General features: G+C 38.8%; 1 protein-coding gene across 7 annotated transcripts; it reads left to right on the top strand.

The window, feature by feature from the left end:
* Positions 1–849: 849 nt before the first annotated feature.
* On the top strand, positions 850–21,971 carry ASNS (asparagine synthetase (glutamine-hydrolyzing)). 7 transcript variants are annotated; one of them, XM_063637094.1, is made up of 15 exons: positions 903–1,041; positions 1,399–1,681; positions 2,548–2,620; positions 3,585–3,620; positions 4,523–4,794; positions 9,214–9,451; positions 14,758–14,943; positions 15,202–15,303; positions 15,748–15,875; positions 17,340–17,466; positions 18,696–18,802; positions 19,474–19,574; positions 20,777–20,858; positions 20,949–21,104; positions 21,630–21,971. In XM_063637094.1, exons 5-15 carry the CDS (start codon positions 4,546–4,548, stop codon positions 21,837–21,839), a joined length of 1,686 nt encoding a protein of 561 aa, XP_063493164.1. In that variant the 5' UTR covers positions 903–1,041; positions 1,399–1,681; positions 2,548–2,620; positions 3,585–3,620; positions 4,523–4,545; the 3' UTR covers positions 21,840–21,971. The 7 variants fall into 7 exon arrangements, with proteins under 7 accessions (XP_055128600.1, XP_055128602.1, XP_055128601.1 ...); XM_055272629.2 differs by having other exon boundaries at positions 1,399–1,526; XM_055272625.2 differs by lacking the exon at positions 2,548–2,620 and having other exon boundaries at positions 850–1,041.
* Positions 21,972–23,518: the final 1,547 nt, after the last annotated feature.

A 23,518-nucleotide genomic window follows, 5' to 3' on the forward strand; every position in this document is an offset into this window, starting at 1 on the left:
CAAACCTGCATGCTCTCCAAGCATTGACTGTAGTCTGATCATAGTAGGTCGTGCACATATAATTTTACTATTTCTCAATTTATTTTGGTGCTGATGTAATTACTAAAATACGATTTAAGAGTGTTATGATACTTTTTTTTAAATCGTGATGTCTTTTCTTCATCAAAGAGATACTTAAAAGCACATAATCATCTTGTGGAGGCAAGTTGACAAAATCCTTTTTGAGATTCTAAAAGGAATCTTTGTACTTAAAATGTTTAAGGACCACTGATGTATTTTGGCTTCATGTATCGATTAGATTTAGATTTTATTTTATTGTTTTAGAGATGGGGGTCTCCCTTTGTCGCCCAGGCTGGAGTGGAGCTCACCTCATCCTCAAACTCCTGAGCTCAAACTATCCTTCTGCCTCAGCCTCCTGAGTTGCTGGGACTACCACGGTGTGCCACCATTTTTTGTAGAGATGTGATCTCGCTGTGTTTCCCAGGCTGGTCTTGAACTCCTGGTTTCAAGTGATCCTCTTGCCTTGGCTTCCCAAAGTGTTAGGATTACAGGCGTGAGCCACCGCTCCTGGCCCCGATTTATTAATAGATCTTATAAAGACATTTTAGGCCTCAAGCATCAGTTTCTCAGGACAAGCTTTTCTCTGCACTGCATAATAAATCAGACGGTAGTGCAACAAAAAAACGGTGATGATTTCCCTAAGAACAAACCAAGTTCAGAAGCCTCTCTAATTGTCAGAACAGCAGGCAGCCTGGGCGGAGCTCTGAGGCTATCCTTAAACAGGCGCACTGAGACGCAAGGCGCTGGAAACAAAAGAGCTCCGCCTTGCGCCCTCCCGTCGCCCCACTTAGTCTTGCTCCGCCCCTGACACCCTGCGGTCCCGCCCCTGTGCGCGCTGGTTGGTCCTCGCAGGCATGATGAAACTTCCCGCACGCATTACAGGAGCCAGGTCGGTATAAGCGCCAGCAGCCGCGCTGCCCGGGAAGCTGTCCGCAGCCCTGGCCTCTGCCTGCCACATCACCCTGACCTGCTTACGCCCAGGTGAGCCAAGCCCTGCACCTCGTGCCCTGCGCCCCGCGCCAGCATCCTCCTCCCGTGCCCTGGGGCTGCTCTGGGAGGAAGGGGTGGAGGATGCGGTCTTCAGCCTGGCACCTGCAGACGCGGTTCGGGGGCTCCTGCTGATGCTGAGGCTCCTGCGGTAAAGAGGGCGGGGCGGACGCCCAGCGATTGTTGCGCACCTGGCAACTAGCGGAAGGACCTCTCTGTCCTGGTTCCCTAAGGCATCTAGAGGGAACCGCGGCCGGCAGGCTGGACCGCTCCGGAGAGAAGGCAGCGGCGGTCTGAGCCCCTGTAAATGTTATATGTGTCCTTTTTTTTTTTTACTATGTGGCGTCGAAGCCTGTGGACATTTTCGCAGTCCGGGTCCCTGCGGCGGACGGGTTGGATCGTGCTCGTGGCCAGGGCGCAGTCAGGTGTCGCGTGGTCCTGATCTAGGAAGAAGAGACTCCGGCTTTATCACCGCCTCGGTGTCTGTGCTTTCCGCTTCAACTGCCCCCCTCCTCACCTGGACCCCTCACCTTCCTCCTTCCCTCTCACCCCGCCATCCCCACCAGTCCCCACCCCTCTCTGTAGACTGCAAGACTCAGCAAGTGACTTGCTCAGCAAACCCTGCCGAGAAGAGGTCTGTTTAGGGACACAGGCGGCCAAGTACAGAAAAAGGCAAAAGAACTGGCATGCCTTTTTCAATGGATGTCATTTTGCAGGGCTGGCTTCAGATGATTGTTATAGCTTTAAATAAAAAGGACAGTTTTCATCTCGGCCCGTGGCCTACATTATTTCTTTACTGTCCATTGCCCTGGGCGCTTGACTAATAATTTAACAGCAGTTTTTTTTTTTAAATTTTAAATCATGATTCATAGCATTGCTGCAAGAGTAATTAGAGGTAAAGTAGGGCTTGAACCTGTCTGTAGTTGGTTACTTACTGAGATCTTAACATAAAAGTAAAGTGAGAGGGTGAAGTTGTAAGTAGCGCTAAGTGGAATAGAAATTAAATGCACTGAAACTGCCATGTCCAGTTCGGTAGGCGCTAGCCACCTGTAACTATTGAGCACTTGAAATGCTGGCTAGTCCTAACTGAAATGTATTGTGTTAAATACACTGGATTTTGTTGTTGTTGGAGTAGGAAGAACAGTGTAAAATATCTGCTTGATAATTTTTTATATTGATTACATATATGTTAAAATGTTACTATTTGGTACGTACTGAGTTAAGTTTATTTAAAATTAATTTCACCTTTTTCTTTTAATGGGGCTACTAGTATATTTAAAATTACATGTGTGGCTCACATATTTATTGGACAGCACTGCTCTAGAAGTTTAGGGAAGAAATAAGAAAAATATTGAGAACAGGTAGCGGCAGTAGGAACTTTGCCCTCCTTATAAGACTGATTCCAATAAAAATAATAGGTTATAGTTTTAATTGGCTTTTTCCTACTAGAAAAAATAAGTGTACTTTACATGCCTCTTTGTTCTCACTTTTCCCCTCCAGTTTAGCGGTTAGAATGTATTTATTATAGCAGGATTAATACAGGGATTCACTAAGCAGCGCTAAGAAGACTTAGGTAAATGATTCCCTGATGACCACACTTGATTTTCAAAGCACTTTCCTAACCCGTTTTAAATTGATATAGAGTCAAAGGCAGATGGCTGATTAGTAGCCATCTCATTTAAATCTTATGGACTTTTTCCAGTAAATCTCAAATAATTTGTTAAAGGCTATTTGGGCTATTTGGTCAAGTGCATGGAAGGGACAGCATAGGACCTGTGGTACTTCATTTCTAAATTGCTTGAGATGATTTTCATTATAACCATGTATTATTTGGTTCTGGTTTTCCGGAAAAGCCAGCTAAACCTTTGGTTCTTTTAGATATAAATGAAATTATCATCAAAGAATTGCTCAAAGTGACTTATGCAACTTGAATATATATTTTTTCCTTAGGGTGTTTATCCCAAATTATCTGGGCATTTGCTGCAATTTGCAGTTTTTTTAAAAAAACACCATAATAGTTATTTTTCAAGTTAGAGATGTTTTAATTAAAACATCTTGTTTTTGGTGTATCCATTGACATTCTCAAAACGGAATGCATCTGGACCTCTGTGTGCAATCTTCATAGCACTCAGACACTGAAGAGAAAGGCAGTCATCACTGCCAAACAGGGCCCAAATGCTACACATGGTGCAATGTGTCATTTTGAGCTGGCAGCAGCCAAATAAAACAGCCCTTTATTTCACAGTTGAGAATTTGAAATTGGAAAGTAATTAATGTATGTAAGGATGATTTATTTGCTTCTTGGCTTATAGGGATGAGCCAAGTTTTTTATTAGGGATGTTGTTGCTGTATAAGTCCCACCTACTTTGCTTCCTTACTGAATGAACAATGCCACTTTGAGACAGAAATATTTGAGAACATTTTTGTCAGTTAGGACATTTCGATAGTGAACATTTTGTATCTTCTATTAATTTAAAATGTTTTATTTGTTATAAAGCCAGGATATCTGATATCAAATTAAATTTTTTTCCCTTTAGATTTTCTTCAATCACATCTGAATAAATCACTTAAAGGTAACCTAAATGTAATATAGTGAAATGCTTAAAAGAGCTGTGTATCTTAGTATTACACTTACAGCAGTATGATTTTCTGTTGTACCCATTATATGGTACCTGCAGCTAGTTCAGATAAAGAGAGGGCATTTAACTGTCAAGGGAACCTGAGAGGAGACTCTAGTAATCTGGAAAGTCTCTTGGATCTTTGAGGGATTTTGGGATGTTGAGAGTGGGGCTGGGATCTCTGGCTAGGTTGGAGCCAGCCTGCATTTGTATCTATATCTTGGAAGCAAACTTAGAATGCAGAGACAGTTGTGGCCTGGACGCTGCCAGCTCTAGCCAACCACTAAATCCTAAGGTGGGAGAGATGCAGGCTTTGGCCAGGTGCTAAGCTGCTGTAGCCGGTTGAATGTAGAGGTCACTATCTTTTCTGAATACCTGTAAGTAAATCATTCTCTACTCCTGTGTGCCTGCCAACCTAATGGGAAATCGCTATAGAAAAGATGGTTTAGGCCGGGCGTGGTGGCTCATGCTTGTAATCCCAGCACTTTGGGAGGCCGAGGCGGGCGGATCACGAGGTCAGGAGATCGAGACCACGGTGAAACCCCGTCTCTACTACAAATACAAAAAATTAGCCGGGCGTGGTGGCGGGTGCCTGTAGTCCCAGCTACTCGGAGAGGCTGAGGCAGGAGAATGGCGTGAACCTGGGAGGCGGAGCTTGCAGTGAGCTGACATTGCGCCACTGCACTCCAGCCTGGGCGACAGAGAGAGACAACGTCTCAAAAAAAAAAAGAAAAAAAAAAAAGATGGTTTAAATTTTAGTCTTTGAAGTAGTTTATGCACGTTTCCGGAATCAAGATTTAATGCAGAGTTGGATTGGATATTGAATATTTTTTATTTGTCTGCTTTTGTCTCCATAGAGAGCTTATAGCTTCATTGCACCATGTGTGGCATTTGGGCGCTGTTTGGCAGTGATGACTGCCTTTCTGTTCAGTGTCTGAGTGCTATGAAGATTGCACACAGAGGTCCAGATGCATTCCGTTTTGAGAATGTCAATGGATACACCAACTGCTGCTTTGGATTTCACCGGTTGGCGGTAGTTGACCCGCTGTTTGGAATGCAGCCAATTCGAGTGAAGAAATATCCGTATTTGTGGCTCTGTTACAATGGTGAAATCTACAACCATAAGAAGGTGAGGAGAAAGAAACCAGATGTTAAACTTCAGAGTGTGTTGGTTACGATGATGTTACATATTCTGTATCATGCTTTTTACTTTGCAAAGCACTCTATGTTTGTTATCTCATTTGCTCTAAGTATGTAAATAGGGAACTGATGAATAAAAAGGTGAGTGAAATGACTTGGTCACAAAAAAAGCGATAAAAATGGGGATTACAGTTCAGTTTCATTGACTCTTAGAATTTTTTCTCCTTCTCCCCAGCTTTTCATTTTGAAAAAATTCCTAACATACAGTAAAGAACAGAACAGTGAGCACCTAGATTGAATAGTCATTAATGTTTTGCCATAGTTGCTTGATTTTTCTTTCTACACACACGTGCGTGCACACACACACACACACACACAATTTTTTTGCTGAATCATTTGAGAGTACAGTGCAGATATTATGACACTCTTAAATATATAAGCATTTATCTACTAAGAATAAGGACATTCTTCTACATAACATCAATGCTATTACTAAACCTAAGAATCCATAACACCACCTAATATCCAGTTAATACTTAAATGAAATTTCCCTAAGTGTCCCAAGAATTTTTTTATTTGTTTTTATTTATTTATTTTTTTGAGACAGAGTCTCACTCTGTCACGCAGGCTGGAGTGCAGTGGTGCGATCTCGGCTCACTGCAACCTCTGCCTCCCAGGTTCAAGCAATTCTCCTGCCTCAGCCTCCCAAGTAGCTGGGACCACAGGCACCTGCCACCATGCCCGGCTAATTTTTTGTATTTTAGTAAAGACAGGGTTTCACCATGTTGCCCAGGGTGGTCTGGAACTCCTGAGCTCAGGCAATCTGCCCACCTTGACCTCTGAAAGTGCTACCAAGAATATCTTTATAGCTGGTTTTTGTTTGTTTTGAGCCAGATTTCATTCAAGGTTCATGCATTTGGTTGGTATGTTTCTTGGTATTTTTTGAGACTTCTTGATAGATACTTGTCATGCATTGATAGAGATTTATATCCTAATCACATTTTGGACATTTTTATCTCTGAACAATAGCTTTTGTCATTGTTTGTTGCCTGCTCATAGGAAGACTCTTAATAATAGTCTTCTCATTTAAAAAGTTTTAAAATAGTTATTCAGGAAATTCCTTTTACACATTTCTTTATTCCTTTATTAAGGGTCTACTATGCACCAGACATCATTTTTCTAGGTGACTGGAGATGAAATGGTGAAAAGGAAAGGCAAGAATGGAATTTCCTGCTAGTGGGAGGTAGAAGAAGAGAGTATTAAAATTTTTTTCTTTCTAAGTCAAATAAGTCAAATAATGTCATATGCATGAGAATGCTAGGTAGTATTATGGCATTATCAGCTTGGCTTTCCCCTTAAATGAAATAGGAAGTGCCCTGTTTCACTTGAACAGTGTTGTTTCTTTTATTAAAAAGTAACAAGAAGTTAAATATTTTGAAAATAATTAATTTCTATTCTAAATTAGCCAAATGTTATATTTGTAAAAGTAGAGAAGTTTGTTCCATTGCTTCTACCAAGCATCTAAGCTTATGTAGTTGGGGCAGCTGGCAGTCTGTCTAATGAGCAGAATGTATATTTTAGGCTTATATAAAGTATTCAAAAATCCCCCCCACACCTCCTTTTTGGTAAAAATAAAGTTGACCACTACAATAAAATACAGCCAGAGGTGTACTGGGAGTAGAAGGAGACTGAATGAAAGAAAGGAGGAATGGGGTAAAGGCTGGGGCAAAGAGCAGGCCCTCTCCCTGCAGGGGAGTATCAGGGGCCTGCAGCCAAGTCAAATGACAGCATGACGTCAGGAGGCAAGATTTGAGGGCTTCTATCTAAGATTGGAGTTTGGTTTTAGGAGAATAGGAAGTAATACATCCGTTACCCAAAGGACGCTTCTCCTTTTTAAATAAATTACCTGCAAAGTTTAGGCCAAAGAGGCGGGCAAGGTAGATTTGGGAAGCTGTTGCTTACTAATATCACCGAATGCTTTATGGTCACTAACCCTTCAGGCAGTTCAGCCCAGAACAGTCAGCAGAAGACTGTTTCCAGGCCCCACCTGCTAGTTACAGATCATCCCTGATAGAGCAGAGAGGGGTGACCAGGTAGTGACTTTATAGTCACTGGAGGCAAAGCCCATTTTTGGACAGTTCAGTGAGGGCTTATAGACAAAAGATTCACAAATTATGGAGTGAGCTGGATGGAGTGTGAAGCATATTTACGGGTCATGCACATACATAATAGATTTACTTTTTGAAATTTGAAAGCATGTTTTAAGCTTATCTAGGATTTCCACCTGATTTAAACCTCTTCTTCCTCTAATGTCAGCCAAAAACCCGAGTACAAGGTAGAAAGAAGAATACATCAAGGACTTTTCATCCTCATAGTTTGCCATTGATGGCTCATAGTTTGCCATTGATGGTGGAGAGTGTCAGAATTGGGGAGTAGCCTAATCAAACCTTACTCTGCATGCAGTGGCAGACAGTCCCTTTGCTGTTCCTTTGGGGAATGCAGACTAATAAAGCGCCACTGTCATTTTATCTATCAGTAAGGAGTAGCTTTAATGCTACTGCAGTGGTGGAAGCACTGGGCATTGTCATCCACCCCTGGGGACGAGCAGCTTTGTTTTGGATCATGTATCTGTTATTGTGATGGAGCCATTTATTTTTCAGGCAATGATGCCAAATGATGTTTGTCCCCTTGCTTTACATTTTTATAGCTAGGACTTCGAAGCTGAACTGGAGGAACTTCCTAGCCAATACTATCTTCTCAAACCAAAATTTATAGTTGCAGAAGACACATTTTTTAGTGTCATGGCAACCAGGCAACCTATTATCTTAACTTAAATTTAGAGGTTGAGCATCCCTAATCTGAAAATCTGAAATTTGAAATGCTCCAAAATCTGAAACTTTTTGAGCACTGACATGAGATTACATGTGCATTTTGATGTCACAGTCAAAATGCAGGTGTAAAACACATAGTTTATTTGGCGTTCCCTAGGGAAAAAAGACCCTCTCAGCCCGCTTCAGCTGCAGTGTAACTTCTCTACACATGCCCAGATTTCCCCGTGCAAGCACGCCCACAAAGGGTAATAGAATGGCACATGTTCAAGCTGGACACGCCATTGGCAGGATCCCCACAGATGGCACCTATGTGCATTATCCATTGTGTATTTTTGCTTATTTTCTGCTCTGTGGTGTTCAGATTCTGAAAATGTGAAAAAGACCTGTAGATATTTCTGTGAGCAGCAGTGATAAGGAAAAGTAGAAACACTTATAACACAGAAAGCCAAGCTGTAGGAGAAATTGGACTGTAGTGTAAAGGTATAGATGACATGGTGAAAATGTGTGATAGAGATATTGAAGGACTAGAGCTACCTGCATTCATAATAGAACAAGAGGTCATGTCAGTTTATAAAATCAAAGAGAGACTTTCAAGACAAAAGCCTTTGTTAATGAAGCAGATGACTCTGGAGAAACATTTAAAAAAGTCATCTGGCGGAATGCCTCTTCAATCTCAGAGGACCTGCTTCCTAGTCGCTCAGCTGCTTCTAATATTTCTTCTCATCTGAAAAAGGAAATAAAAATGCTGTGTATAGTAACCTTTTAATCAAAACACAGCATTGTAGGTGGAATCTGAAAGCCTGCCATTGTTTGTATAGCTGTTTAACAGCTGATGCAGGTATTCTGGTGATTCTGCTATGCTACTTATTACTTTCTTACTGTATTAATGGTATGTCATGTTTTTTATAAGTATATGAAAATGATTGCTCATCAGTAGCATATAAATTCAGAGTCAGGAATGATGGTCAGTGATGTCAAACAGCCACAGATTTTCCACATGGTAGCTGAGATAGTGACCCCTTTGCTTTCTGATGGTTCCATGTATGCAAACTTTGTTTCATGCACAAAATTATTTGAAATATTATATAAAATTACCTTTAGGTTTTGTGTATAAGATATATGAAACATAAATGAATTTCATGTTTAGACTTGGGTCTCATGCCCAAGATATCTCACATATATGCAAATATTCCAAAGTCCAAAACACAAAACACTTCTGGTTCCAAACATTTCAGATAAGGGATACTCACATATATACTATGTATATATATTACATACATAGTATGTATATAATATACATTTCTATCCCTCCACAGGTTACTGTTCTGGCACATTCCCATTATATTCTGTTTATCAGACTGCAACTAAAATTTTCATGGGTTCAGCTCTATGTTGAACAGAATTTGCAGAATATGAGTTGAAGCAAACCCTAGTTTAATAATGCTATGATTCTCCTAAATCACCAAAGTGCATGAAAGGATTACAGAGCTCAGAAATACTGAAGCATCTTTGCAATAAAAAATTATTAGTGAATGTACAACGAGTCTAACATTTTGGTTTTGCTGTTGCTTCCTAAGATGCAACAGCATTTTGAATTTGAATACCAGACCAAAGTGGATGGTGAGATAATCCTTCATCTTTATGACAAAGGAGGAATTGAGCAAACAATTTGTATGTTGGATGGTGTGTTTGCATTTGTTTTACTGGATACTGCCAATAAGAAAGTGTTCCTGGGCAGAGATACATATGGAGTCAGACCTTTGTTTAAAGCAATTACAGAAGATGGATTTTTGGCTGTATGTTCAGAAGCTAAAGGTAATAATAAATTTTTCTATAGATTTTCATTATTGTCTTGGTTGTATGTTTTCTCTTAAATTATATTTGAAAAGCTCCTAGAGAGCAATCCAGAATTTTACAAGTGACTAATTAAGTTATGAGTGTTTACCTTTTTTAAAAAAACCAGAGGAGTTGTACTCTCCTTTTCAGCACTTACATTCTGTAATCCTTGAAGGATGATTCTTTAGTGCAGTCATTTATTTTTTGCTGTGCTAATATGCTCTACATCTAGCTTGATCTTAAGTGCGGTTTTAAGTTTTCCCGTGTCATACTATAATTGTAGGGTTGACTCTGCAATTATTGCACTGTGGTACTTTGCCGCCATTATAGCACAGCAAATGTTAGGATTTCTAAAACAGCTTTATTGATAATTCACATACCATGTAATTCACCCACTTGAAGTATACAATTCGATGGTTTTTAGTTTATTCACAGATGTTGGTAACACTCCAATCAGTTTTAGAATTGTTTTTCCACCTCAAAAAAAAAACAAATCAAATCTTATGCCCTTTACCCTAGTTTTTTCTGGCAGGATCAACTAGGTTTTTTTGTTTGTTTGTTTGTTTGTTTTAAGAAATGGGGTCTTGCTCAGTCACCCAGCCCAGGCTGGAGTGCAGTGGTTTGATCATAGCTTAGTGCAGGCTTGAACTCCTGGGCTCGAGTGATTCTCCCACCTCAGCCTCCCTAGTAGCTAGGAGTATAGGCATGCACCACAGCACTCTGCCTCCTGTGCCCTTTAGCTTTGAATTCCATCTCTCCATATCCATCATCTGCACCCCTGCAGTTGTAGCCCCGGCAATCACCAGTCTTTCTGCCTCTGGATTCCCTATTCTGTATGTTTCATATGAATGGGACTATATATCATATGGGCTTTTGTGACTGGATTCTTTCACTTGGCATAGTGCTTTCAAGATTTGTCTATGCTGTAGCATGTATCAGTACTTACTTATGGCCAAATGATATTCCATTACATGGATACACTGCATTTTATTTATCTGCTTGTCAGTTGATGGACATTTAGGACATTACCCCTTTTGGCTATTATGATAATGCGGCTATAAACATTGGTGTACAAGTTTTTGTGTAGACATTTCTCTTGGGTATATATCTAGGAGTAGAATTGCTGGGACACATGATAACTATGTTCAGTTGAAGAACTGCCAGACTAATTTTTGAAATGGCTGCATTATTTTTTATTCCCTCCAGCAGTGTGTTAAAATTTCTGTTTCTTCACATCTTCACAAACACTTACTGTGTGACTTTAATTCTAGCCATTCTAGTGTATGTGGAGTGGTATTCATTGTGATTTTGATTTGTATTTTCCTGTTGACAGTGATGTCCAGCATCTTATCTTATGCTGATTGGCCATTTGTATATCTTCTTTGGAGAAATATTTGTTCAGATCGTTTGCCATTTTTTTTTCCTTCTAGGGATCATTTTATTTTAAAAACATAATAAAGTTTATTTTTTTTTGAGCAGTTTTAGAAAAAATTGAGAGGAAAGTGCAGAGAGTTCACATATGCTCCCCCTACAGTGCCCCCGCCCAGTTTTCCCGACTCTTAACATCTTGCATTACTGTGCTACATTTATTAGATTTGATGAACTGATACTTATATATTAACTGAAGTTCATAGTTTACATAAGGGTTCACTCTTTGTGTTTTATAGATTTTTGGATTTGACAAATGTTTAAGGCCATGTACCCACCATTACAGTATTATGTAGAACAGTTTCATTGCCCTAAAAATCTCCTGTGCTCCACTTACTCATTCCTCCCCGTCCTCTTCCTCCTAACCCCGCAGTCATTACTGATCTTTTTGCTTTCTCTCTCACTTTGCCTTTCCCAGAATGTCATATAATAGTTGTAATCATATAGTATGTAGCCTTTTCAGACTGGCTTCTTTCACCTAGCAATATACATTTATGGTTCTTCTGTGTTTTTTCATGGCTTGATAGCTCATTTATTATTATTACTATACTTTAAGTTCTAGGGTACGTGTGCACAACATGCAGGTTTGTTACATATGTATACATGTGCCATGTTGGTGTGCTTGCTGAATAATATTCCATTTGTTTGCATGCAATGCAGTTTGTTTATCCATTCTTGAATTACCCATCTCTAATTGAGTTATTTTGTCTTTTTATTACTGAATTGTAATAGTTCCTTATATATTCTAGATACAAATCCCTTCTGTTCATCAGGGTTGCAGGATACAAGATGAATATACAAAAATCAATGGTATTTGACACACTTTAACTGAATACTACATACTTAAAATGAGCAATCAAAATGAAATTAAGAAAGCAACTTCATTTATAATAGCATCAAAAAGAATAAAATACTTAGAAATAAATTTAACAAGTGTAAAACTTGTACTCTGAAAACTATAAAACGTTGTTGAAAGAAATGAAAGAAGATCTAAATAAATGGAAAAGTATCCCATGATCACGAATCGAAGGCTTAACATTGTTAAGATGGCAGTCCTCTCTAAACTGATTTACACATTTAAGTTGATCTCTGTCAGAATCCCAGATGAGTTCTTTGTGAAATCTACAAGCTGACTCTCAAATTCATACGGAATTGCAAGGGACTAAGAATAGCCAAAACAATCTTTTGAAAATGAGGAACAAAGTAGGAGACCTCATACTTAGCTGATTTTAAAACTTACTACAAGACAATGGTAATAAGGACAATATCATACTGGCAGGAGGATACATGTGTAGATGAGTGGGATAGAATTGAGAGTCAGAAATGAACCCATACATATATAATCAACTTATTTTTGACAAGGGTGCCAAGATTATTCAGTGGGGAAAGAGATTTGAAAACTGGCACAGGGGCAACCAGATATGTAAACATATGCAAAACCTGGAGTTGAACCTTTACCCAACATCATATACAAAAATTATGGATACAGAAAAATGGATCAGGCCAGGCGCGGTGGCTTATGCCTGTAATCTCAGCACTTTGGGAGGCCAAGGCGGGTGGATCACGAGGTCAGGAGATGGAGACCATCCTGGCTAACACAGCGAAACCCTGTCTCTACTAAAAATTAGCTGGGCGTGGTGACGGGCACCTGTAGTCTCAGCTACTCAGGAGGCTGAGGCAGGAGAATGGTGTGAACCCAGGAGGCGGAGCTTGCAGTGAGCCGAGATCGCGCACTGCACTCCAGCCTGAGTGACAGAGCGAGACTCCGTCTCAAAAAAAAAAAAAGAATCAAATGAATCAGTTTTGAACTAATCCACTTGTAAGGGCTAAAACTATAAAATCCTGAGAAGCAAACATAGAAGTAAATTGTCATGACCCTGGATTTGGCAAAGCTTTCTTAAATATGAGACCAGCAACAATGATAAAAATCGATGAATTGGACTTCATCAAAATTAAACATTTTTGCACATCAAAGGACACCATCAAGAAAGTGAAAAGACAATCCACAAGTTGGAAGAAAATACTTGCAAATCATGTATAACACTTTTTGATGGTAAACTTGAGGAAGACATTTTTTATCCCTTACCTATACAGCAGTAACATCGTAATATCTCTCTCCCTGCCTCTTTTTGCCATTCTTTAAGTTCTTTCTCACTTAATTTTCAGATTTAATATTGCCTGAAGCAGGGATAATGAGATCAAAGGGGTCCTTAGGACGCTAGTCACAGTGTACTAATACCGGAACTGGCTTATTTTCAGGCATTTCTAGTGTGATCAGATGGCAAAGAACAAGCATATATATATATATTATATAATATATATAATAACAAGCATATACATATATATTATATATAATATATAACGTATATATTGTATATAACATATATATGTAATATATATATAATATATGTAATATATATAATATATATAAAATATATATATATATATATATGTCAGTTGCCAGGACTGCTGGGCAAGCCTGGTAAAGAGAACACCGGGGAAAAGCAGCCTCCTGCTCCCCGGGGCCTTCTTTGAACCTGATGATCACTTGATATGGAACTTACCCTCTGAAATTCCTTGATTGTTCTTTTCTGTATCCTTGACACTGTCCTTTTCCAGACCAAATTATCTCATCTGGAATACTGCAACAATTTTCTTTTCTCAGTGCTTTTAGAATAACCTGTCAAAAACTCTTCTGATTATAGTATTGCCTGCTTAAAACCTTTTAATTACTCCCCATTCCCTATCCGGGTTGTGTAGCTTACTTGAGCTCTGCTGGCTGGTGAGGGAATCTGAGTCCTTTTTCTGGTATTTGAATTCAGTGCTACACAGGTTACTTGCTGGGTAGACAATCTCAAATTGTAAATCACGAGTGTTCCATGTAGATAGTCTGTTAACGATCTACAATAAAATGTTGATGTTTGTATAAAAGATCATGGTGATGTGAGGTTGGGTACTGTCTGTGAGAATTTATTGAGGAAATTTAAGTTACATGGTTTTATTCACATATAGTGTATAACAACTAGTTAAGGGATAGATGTCTTCTTTTTTTCTTTTTTTTTTTGGAGGCAGAGTCTGGCTCTGTCCCCCAGGCTGGAGTGCAGTGGCGCAATCTCGGCTCACTGCAAGCTCCGCCTCCCGGGTTCATGCCATTCTCCTGCCTCAGCCTCCCGAGTAGCTGGGACTACAGGCGCCCGCCACCATGCCCGGCTAATTTTTTTGTATTTTTAGTAGAGACAGGGTTTCACTATGTTGGCCAGGATGGTCTCGAACTCCTGACCTCGTGATCCGCCCACCTGGGCCTCCCAAAGTGCTAGGATTACAGGCTTGAGCCACCGCGCCTGGCTTAGATGTCTTCTTATCTGACTTTAAAGTAGCTAAAAGTGGATCATTGTACTTGTTAAAGGTCTGGAAACCATGGCTATTTTCTGAAAGTACCTCAGTGATGACAAATAAATGACTCCCAGCCTATCATAACATTAGGACTCCAGTTCATCCCTTTGCTTCATGAGTGTGTCTTTTCCTTTTGTATATATTTGCTTCAGCATAGAAAATAGGTTTTCTTGATTAGAAATCTAAGAAGAAGAAATTGAACACTGGAGATTTTTCTATTTCTTTGAATTACTAAAAGTTAGTGTAATTTGGCAGTATATCCCTATGCCATTATTATCTCTCAGGTAAGTAGATGGTAGGGCTTAGGAAAATAGGAAAATTTTTTTCCTATTTTGCTTATTTAATGGGTATGTGTTTGTATTAAAAAGGGAAAATAAATAGGAATGTAGAGGATGTTAACTAATCGTGAAAGTTATTGGGAAGGGTTACCTAATTTGAATAAAGGTATCATTGTGAATTTGTAGGTCTTGTTACATTGAAGCACTCCACGACTCCCTTTTTAAAAGTGGAGCCTTTTCTTCCTGGACACTATGAAGTTTTGGATTTAAAGCCAAATGGCAAAGTTGCATCCGTGGAAATGGTTAAATATCATCACTGTCGGGATGAACCCCTGCACGCCCTCTATGACAATGTGGAGAAACTCTTTCCAGGTAGCAGACACCCACCCACCTATTCCCCATCCTTCTCCAAGGGAAAAAAGTTTTAAGTTGTACCCTCCCATCATTTGAATGAGTTTAGTTTCAAGACCTACTTCCTATTTTGTTTGGAGGGAACACATTAAGATTTGGCACACTCCACCATTGAGTAAATACCATCATGATAGATGTTGATGATTGTGTATTTGATTTCAATGACTAATCCAGCCCAAGATTTTCTGGAGCTGTTTGATTTACTTGCTGTGTTTATAGGTTTTGAGATAGAAACTGTGAAGAACAACCTCAGGATCCTTTTTAATAATGCTGTAAAGAAACGTTTGATGACAGACAGAAGGATTGGCTGCCTTTTATCAGGTGACGTCAATTAAAAAAACCTAATTATATTTCATGTGTGTTTAATTGAAATGATTTGTAGCCATCCCTTTGGTTTTTACTATAAAATATTTACTGTATGATTTACTCTTTCCTTCATTATAGGATGGAAACAATTTTTTTATAAGCTGCATTTAATAGTCATAGTCATACTCCAACTTGAGTTACACTATAGCTATGTTATTTGTGTTAAGAGTCAGTGAATGTTCTTTAGAATTCTGTGTAGTGATTTTTAACCAATTCAAATACTACTATTATCACAGTTTATATATTTTTCTCTTGTTGAAGTTGATTTCAGTTTATAAAACTTGCGGATTTTAAATGGTAAAACTATGATCTTGGTGTTTATCAGGAATATACATCTTCTGTCCCTGTCTTATGCAAGGCACATAACTAGGACACTTCCACTTCCTCTTTTGCATGTAGGGGGCTTGGACTCCAGCTTGGTTGCTGCCACCCTGTTGAAGCAGCTGAAAGAGGCCCAAGTACAGTATCCTCTCCAGACATTTGCAATTGGCATGGAAGACAGCCCCGATTTACTGGCTGCTAGAAAGGTAAGGTGCTGTCTCTGTCCCTTGTGTAGTGTAGTTAGAGTAGACTTGTTATTAGGATGAAAATGGAGTCAATAATGGATGATTCTACTGCTGCTGCTGTATTGACTGGGACAATTGTTTTAAATTCAATGTATTAAAATAGAATGAAATGGCTGTTGAATATGCACTGTGTTGCACACTGTCCTCTGTGTACTTTTATCCGTTATGACCCATACAGTTCTCACAAAGACCCTATGATGATTATGCTCTTTTGAAAGTAAAGGTGTCTGGGCGTGGTGGCCTACACGTGTAATCCCAGCACTTTATGAGGCTGAGGGAGGTAGATTACCTGAGGTCAGGAGTTTGAAACCAGCCTGAGCAACATAATGAAACTCCATCTCTACAAAAAAATACAAAAACTAGCCAGGCTTGGTGGCACATACCTGTAGTCTCAGCCTCATGGGAGCCTGGGTGACAGAGCGAGACCTTGTCTCAAAAAAAAAGAAAGTAAAGGCATAAGTCAGGTGCAGTGGCACACACCTATAGTCCCAGATACTTGGGAGGCTGTGGTGGGAGGTCTGAGCTCAGGAGTTCAAGTCCAGGCTGGGCAATGTAGCAAGACCCCATCTTGAAAAATTAAACAGGTTTTTTGTTTGTTCGTTTTTTTTTTTGTTTTTTTTTTTTTTAATGTAAAAGCATGGTATCATGGCTAAGACTGCAGACTTTGGAGCCTGACTTATGGTTTGAAATCCTGGCTCTACTCATTTATGTAACAAAAATAATAGTGTCTGCTATGGGGAAATTTTAAGGTGAAATGATGTAATTCATGTAAAGTAAGTAGGGTAGAACTTAGCATGTAGTAAGTAATTAATGAGTGTTAGCTGTTACTATTATTTTAAAAAGTACTGTATTTAGAATACTGTGGGCAGAGGGCAGCTTGTCTGTATTCAGTGAGCAGGAGACCTAGTTCCCACTATGGAGAACTTTCATAGCATGGATAAGAAAAAGCTAGAGAGCAGTCTCAATGCAAGGTGATCAATGCCGAGAGAATCCAAAATAGCCAAGGAAAGCAGAATGAGGGGAAGGGCCATTCTATGTAAGAATAACATCCTGGATATAAAATTAGGCATTTCAGAAGGACCAAAAAAGACCAAGCTTAGCGTGGGATCATGTTGGACTAGAGAGAGATGAGGTGGGTTAGGTAAAATAGGTAGAGAGGGAGGTGCCAACTGGGAGAATGGTTGAAGCCTTGGCACCAGAGGAGCTGAGGGGAGACTTACTTCCTGGCGATGGAGTTGAAGCAGGTGAGGGAACAATGCTGGATGGGGCTTGTATGTGGTGGGCTGTAAAGTCATTTTTCTTTTTTTCCCTTGTTTAGTTTTCACCATTGTTAATTCATAAAGCTTTGTGAACTCCCATCATGTTTGATTTTCAAGGGAAGTTATTTTCTTTAACAAGTAAATGGGTATTTCTTTATATAATAAGGTGGCAAATCATATTGGAAGTGAACATTATGAAGTCCTTTTTAACTCTGAGGAAGGCATTCAGGCTCTGGATGAAGTCATATTTTCCTTGGAAACTTATGACATTACAACAGTTCGTGCTTCAGTAGGTAAGGTATTATGATATTATTAAATAGAAAGCTTTTTTAATACTGAAAAAAATGTAAGGTTTAAAAAAATGATTTCAAGCCATAGTTTAAAAATGTTATTTAAGGATGAATGCAAATTAAATCCCTATGTTACTGATTATTTAAGACCACTTAAGAATTCTCTGAATCTCTTTTGGAGTGAAGGGAACAATAAATACATAGTTCAACCTCCACATTGTTGGTGTCACTGTTGGTGTTTCCCCAGGGAGCAGATACATATTTTCTGCGCTCCACCTCCCGTTTCTCTTACAGTCTCTTGGGCTACAGTCTATATACAGTGAAGAAATAGGTCTATTTAGTAATGCATTTTTGATAAGAAATAGTCATTTTAGATATATTCCATCACACAACTTACCAGTCACTAGCTATCATTGCTCTGCAAACAATACTAATTTTATCTTGTAGATAATGTATCTACTGAGATTGGAAGTATACCCCAAATCAGACTGATCCAATGTTATTGAGCCTTTATATGCTACTGCCTCCCTTGAGAGACTTGCCTTGGAAGGCAAAAATATCTTAGGTATTACAATGGTTTATGGCCCTCCAAAACATCACAGTAAATAAGCAGATAGACAGGATAGCTCTGGTATTGGAATTTCATGGGGCTGGGGTGAGGTTAGGAAAATAAGCGTCTAAAAAGGCTCTCTAGCTGAGGTGATAATAAAAACAAGGTTGAGAAGAAACACTGGTTTAGAGAGATGTGGTGCAGGACCAAGGAGGCAAGTTTAATAACTTATATAGTCTCCCCAGCTTTATGTGAAATCTGGCAAATGGGGAGTGGCAGGGGGAAAATACATATTAAAATTAACACTAAACCACCAAAACGGTTATTCTTATTTTTGTGTCATAATACCACTATGAAAGGCATGATTTTTAGGTATTTGAGTCATTGTTCAGCTTAGCAAAGTTTTGAGGTGGACATTCTTGGTCTAAAAACATTAGAATTTTAAAACCTGTTTATAAAATGACAAAATGGTTCTGGGTTATTTTATTTTACAGTAGTACTTTTGGATTAAGTACATATAAATGGCTTGTAAATACAAGGTCATTATTGTGGAAACTACTTTATGTTAATATGAAGTCCAGTATAGTAGTAAAGCTTTCAATTATTTCCAAAAATCAAATCAAAGGCATTTTTGGTGGAAGGTTATATTGACATTAAAGTTAATTTCTCTCTCTCATTTAAGGTATGTATTTAATTTCCAAGTATATTCGGAAGAACACAGATAGCGTGGTGATCTTCTCTGGAGAAGGGTCAGATGAACTTACGCAAGGTTACATATATTTTCACAAGGTAACCACTCTGAAGTGGAGGGATATTCGTGCTATATTAAGAAAAGTATGAATTGTTTGACTATTTTCTGTCATCTTTCAGTATGACAGTAATATTTTTGAGTATCTCGTGAGGTTACAAAAGGGAATATAGTGTTTGCTTTCTATCTCTTGGGGAAGAAGGAAATTTTAATGTGTCAGATAATTTTTATTCTTTAAAACTAGTTACAGCTGGGTATGATGGCTCATGCTTATACCCCTAGCTGCTCAGGAGGCTGAGGTGGGAGGATCACCTGAACCCAGGAGATCGAGGCTGCAGTGAGCTGTGATTGCGCCACTGCACTCCTGCCTGGTTGACAGAGCAAGACCCTGTCTCTAAAAAAAAAAAAAAAAAAAAGTTAAAAATAAATAAATAAAACTAGTTAAGCTTGAGAATCACCTTTCTGCCATTTCTTAGCATCCTATGGAATTATGACTGTTGCCCAGTGTGTTCATTTTATTCTAATATTAGCAGTTTGGTAGGAAGGAAGGCATGTTTTGTAAAGCATTGCTTACCTCTGTTCAGTTGTTTACTCCCTTCCCTAAATTTGTTTTAACTTTTTGTCTTATCTATCTTTAGGATTGGAGAGGGAGAAAGAAAAACTGCTTTGTGTGCCAAAAGCAAAACTCTTGGTGTTTTTGTTTGTGAAATAGGCTCCTTCTCCTGAAAAAGCCGAGGAGGAGAGTGAGAGGCTTCTGAGGGAACTCTATTTGTTTGATGTTCTCCGTGCAGATCGAACTACTGCTGCCCATGGGTAATATTTTTAGAGGCTATTGTAAAACAAAAACAAAAAAACACCAAAAAAATAAAAAAACAAAACAGAAAGGTCAATACCCTGAGAAAATAAAAATCAATAGTTGATTGGCTATATGTTAAGTATAGTTGGCTATATGTTACAAAGTGTGATTTTATAGAGAAAATGAAGCTGTTTCTTAACTTTGTCCCAAAAGGATTAGGCCACATTTCAAAGTGGTGTTGTGGTATACGGAGAGAAGTCTTCTTCCATAGGTTGTTTGAGGTGGAGTTTTCACCTTTAAAGGGTAACAACATTCTGCTCAGATCTGAATAACCAAGATGGAAGAGGGAAGGCTGCTACAGCAGCTACTGTTAAGTGTTTTAAAGAGAAGTAAAGATTCTAAATATCATGTGACAAGTATTGAGTGCTCACCATGCCTATTTGGTTCTGTAGTGACCCTGAGGGAATAGCGTAGTGAAGATGCAAGGGGTTTGATTACATTATAAAGAACCAGGTTTCTTTGGTATCATTTCTGGTTGTCTAAAGTTATGTTGAAGAACTGAAGACTTTTACTGTACAAGATAAACAACTAACGTTAAATGTTTTAGTTGCCTCTGCTGAATCACACCTAGATCAGGATATAATTAAATATGGGTTTGGGGAATGAACTGAATCTTGTTATTATCCTCTCTGCTTGTGCTAACTAGAGTCACTAGGCTTCAGGAAACCAGTGATAATGGAATTTGATGAAATATAGTGGGACACTGGTTTATATTGCATATTATATGTGAATTGTTAATCAGTGCCAAAAAAAATACGTATTGTCATCACAATTGTTAGAAGAGATGGTCTCACCTAGAAAACACTGAGTTAGAGAGGTCTAGGCAAGGTATTTTCTTAATGATTGGGTCACTCATGATTTGTAACTTTTTCTGCTTTTTGAAATACGCATTTAACTATTCCTAGAAGGGAAAGTAACAGTAATAGTCTCAGTTAGTTTTACTCCCGAGATGACATGATATATATATTATTTTTAAATGAAGATTTTGTTTTTGTATCTATTTATTAGTGTAGGGCAGTCATTAGGAGGCTTGTATGTGACTGTATGACCTTAACATTTCTTAAGATCTGGTTGAATTGATGGGAAACTGAATCAGAACCTAAACTGGCAGGCACTAAATACCCATTTTAATTTATATTTTCTTCTTTTCTCCTTTAAGTCTTGAACTAAGAGTCCCATTTCTAGATCATCGATTTTCTTCCTATTACTTGTCTCTGCCACCAGAAATGAGAATTCCAAAGGTAGGTAAATCAACTCAAGGTAAAAACTGTCCATTGCCATCAGATTATATTTGTAATTTTTAACTGATGCTCCTTTTTTTGTCATGTCAGAATGGGATAGAAAAACATCTCCTGAGAGAGACGTTTGAGGAGTCCAATCTGATACCCAAAGAGATTCTCTGGCGACCAAAAGAAGCCTTCAGTGATGGAATAACTTCAGTTAAGAATTCCTGGTTTAAGATTTTACAGGAATACGTTGAACATCAGGTATAATGTCTTTAAAAACATTTTCAGGAACAAGACAATTTGGATGCAGAGCTGTCATTGCTGTTCATTTTGTATTTAGTTTGAATGCTTTGTCCCTATCAGAGAGATTCAGAGTCTCTGTAAACAATTATCTCTTTTTTAAGAATTATGTAAGAATTAAGTAGCATGAAGGATTATAAAGTAGCATCTAGAATCGAAAGAGAGAGGAGACTTACTACTAATCATCACTGATCTTCATTTATCAGATTTTTGGGCACCTGCTGGGTGCCAGATCTTGTTAGGCACAAATGACTAAAACAGAGCCACCAAGTATTAAAGATATGCATATGAGTGTTCTTTAAAAGGCACTGCAGCTATCCATATTATGAATACTTTAGCATTTTCTAAGTGATGGGTGATTCAAAGGGTCTCATACAAGTTACAGTCATGTCTTATCTTAACGTTTTCTGTTTTGTGAAATGAGAGTAAACACAAGTATTTCCTGCCATTTTAAACCGTTTTGCTCTTACACACTTATTCTTACAGGTTGATGATGCAATGATGGCAAATGCAGCCCAGAAATTTCCCTTCAATACTCCTAAAACCAAAGAAGGATATTACTACCGTCAAGTCTTTGAACGCCATTACCCAGGCCGGGCTGACTGGCTGAGCCATTACTGGATGCCCAAGTGGATCAATGCCACTGACCCTTCTGCCCGCACACTGACCCACTACAAGTCAGCTGTCAAAGCTTAGGTGGTCTTTATGCTGTAATGTGAAAGCAAATATTTCTTCCTGTTGTATGGGGACTATGGGTAGATAGGGGAACAATGAGAGTCAACTCAGGCTAACTTGGGTGTGAAAAAAATACAAGTCCTAAATCTAAAACATTGCTGTAGTCATTTATGTTCATACAGTCTCTTCATAAGAGGTAACTAGAAATGTTTTGCTGTATCACAGTAAAGTGGAGGGTAAGCTAGGAAAAGGGAAAATGATCGGATGTCTGCAAGAACTCACAGCCCTCTCCTGGCAGAGCTGCTTTAGATGACATTTGCGTCTTGTGCCCGTGTGGCTTCCTTCCAGTCCTTGCCTCATCTTAGGGACGTCGTCAAAGGACTACACTATTTTTGTTCTGCCTACGTTCCTAACAGCTGCCTAGGCAGACTCAAGACTTGCATCTTCTATAGGAGTTCATCACAGCTCTATTTTGCAAGATAGTAGTTCATTTTTTTCTCTTTTATGTTGAGCCAAAGCCACTTCTGGAGACTTGTCCTAGAGCAGGGGTCCAGCTTTTTTTTATTTTTTATTTGTTTTTAATAAAGAGCCAGATAGTAAATATTTTAGTGGACCTCTTTTGGAACTGTTCAGCTCTGCCATTATAGTGCAAAAGCAGTTACATAGACAATATGTAAACAAACGAGCGTGGCTATGTTCTATTAAAAGTTACTTATGAAAGCAGATGGTGGGCCAGATATGGCCTGTGGACCATAGTTTGTTGATTGCTGTTCTAGAGGAACAACCAAGCTAACTAAGCATTTCTGATAAAAGTCTAAACCTTTGTCAGATGAGTAGATTGCAAAAATTCTCTCCCATTCTGTAGGTTGCCTGTTCACTGTGATGGTAGTTTCTTTTGCTGTGCAGAAGCTCTTTAGTTTAATTAGATCCCATTTGTCAATTTTGGCTTCTGTTGCCATTGCTTTTGGTGTTTTAGACATGAAGTCCTTGCCCATGCCTATGTCCTGAATGGTATTGCCTAGGGTTTTTATGGTTTTAGGTCTAACATTTAAGTCTTTAATCCTTCTTGATTTAATTTTTATATAAGGTGTAAGGAAGGGATCCAGTTTCAGCTTTCTACATATGGCTAGCCAGTTTTCCCAGCACCATTTATTAAATAGGGAATCCTTTCCCCATTTTGCAATCTACTCATCTGACAAAGGGCTAATATCCAGAATCTACAAAGAACTCAAACAAATTTACAAGGAAAAAAAAAACCCATCAAAAAATGGGCAAAGGATATGAACAGACACTTCTCAAAAGAAGACATCTGTGCAGCCGAAAGACACATCAAAAAATGTTCATCATCACTGGCCATCAGAGAAATGCAAATCAAAACCACAATGAGATACCATCTCACACCAGTTAGAATGGCAATCATTAGAAAGTCAGGAAACAACAGGTGCTGGAGAGGATGTGGAGAAATAGGAATGCTTTTACACTGTTGGTGGGAGTGTAAACTAGTTCAACCATTGTGGAAGTCAGTGTGGCGATTCCTCAAAGATCTAGAACTAGAAATACCATTTGACCCAGCCATCCCATTACTGGGTATATACCCAAAGGATTATAAATCATGCTGCTATAAAGACACATGTACACGTATGTTTATTGCAGCATTATTCACAATAGCGAAGACTTGGAACCAACCCAAATGTCCAACA

Source organism: Symphalangus syndactylus, chromosome 3 (genome assembly GCF_028878055.3).
Source record: "Symphalangus syndactylus isolate Jambi chromosome 3, NHGRI_mSymSyn1-v2.1_pri, whole genome shotgun sequence".
Lineage (NCBI taxonomy): Eukaryota > Metazoa > Chordata > Mammalia > Primates > Hylobatidae > Symphalangus > Symphalangus syndactylus.

Coding starts and splice junctions, on each gene's coding strand:
- ASNS (XM_055272625.2), top strand. CDS start 4,546: ATGTGTGGCATTTGGGCGCTGTTTGGCAGTGATGACTGCCTTTCTGTT. Junction 17,467..18,695: donor AACAGTTCGTGCTTCAGTAG/GTAAGGTATTAT, acceptor CTCTCATTTAAG/GTATGTATTTAATTTCCAAG. Junction 20,859..20,948: donor CAGAAATGAGAATTCCAAAG/GTAGGTAAATCA, acceptor TTGTCATGTCAG/AATGGGATAGAAAAACATCT.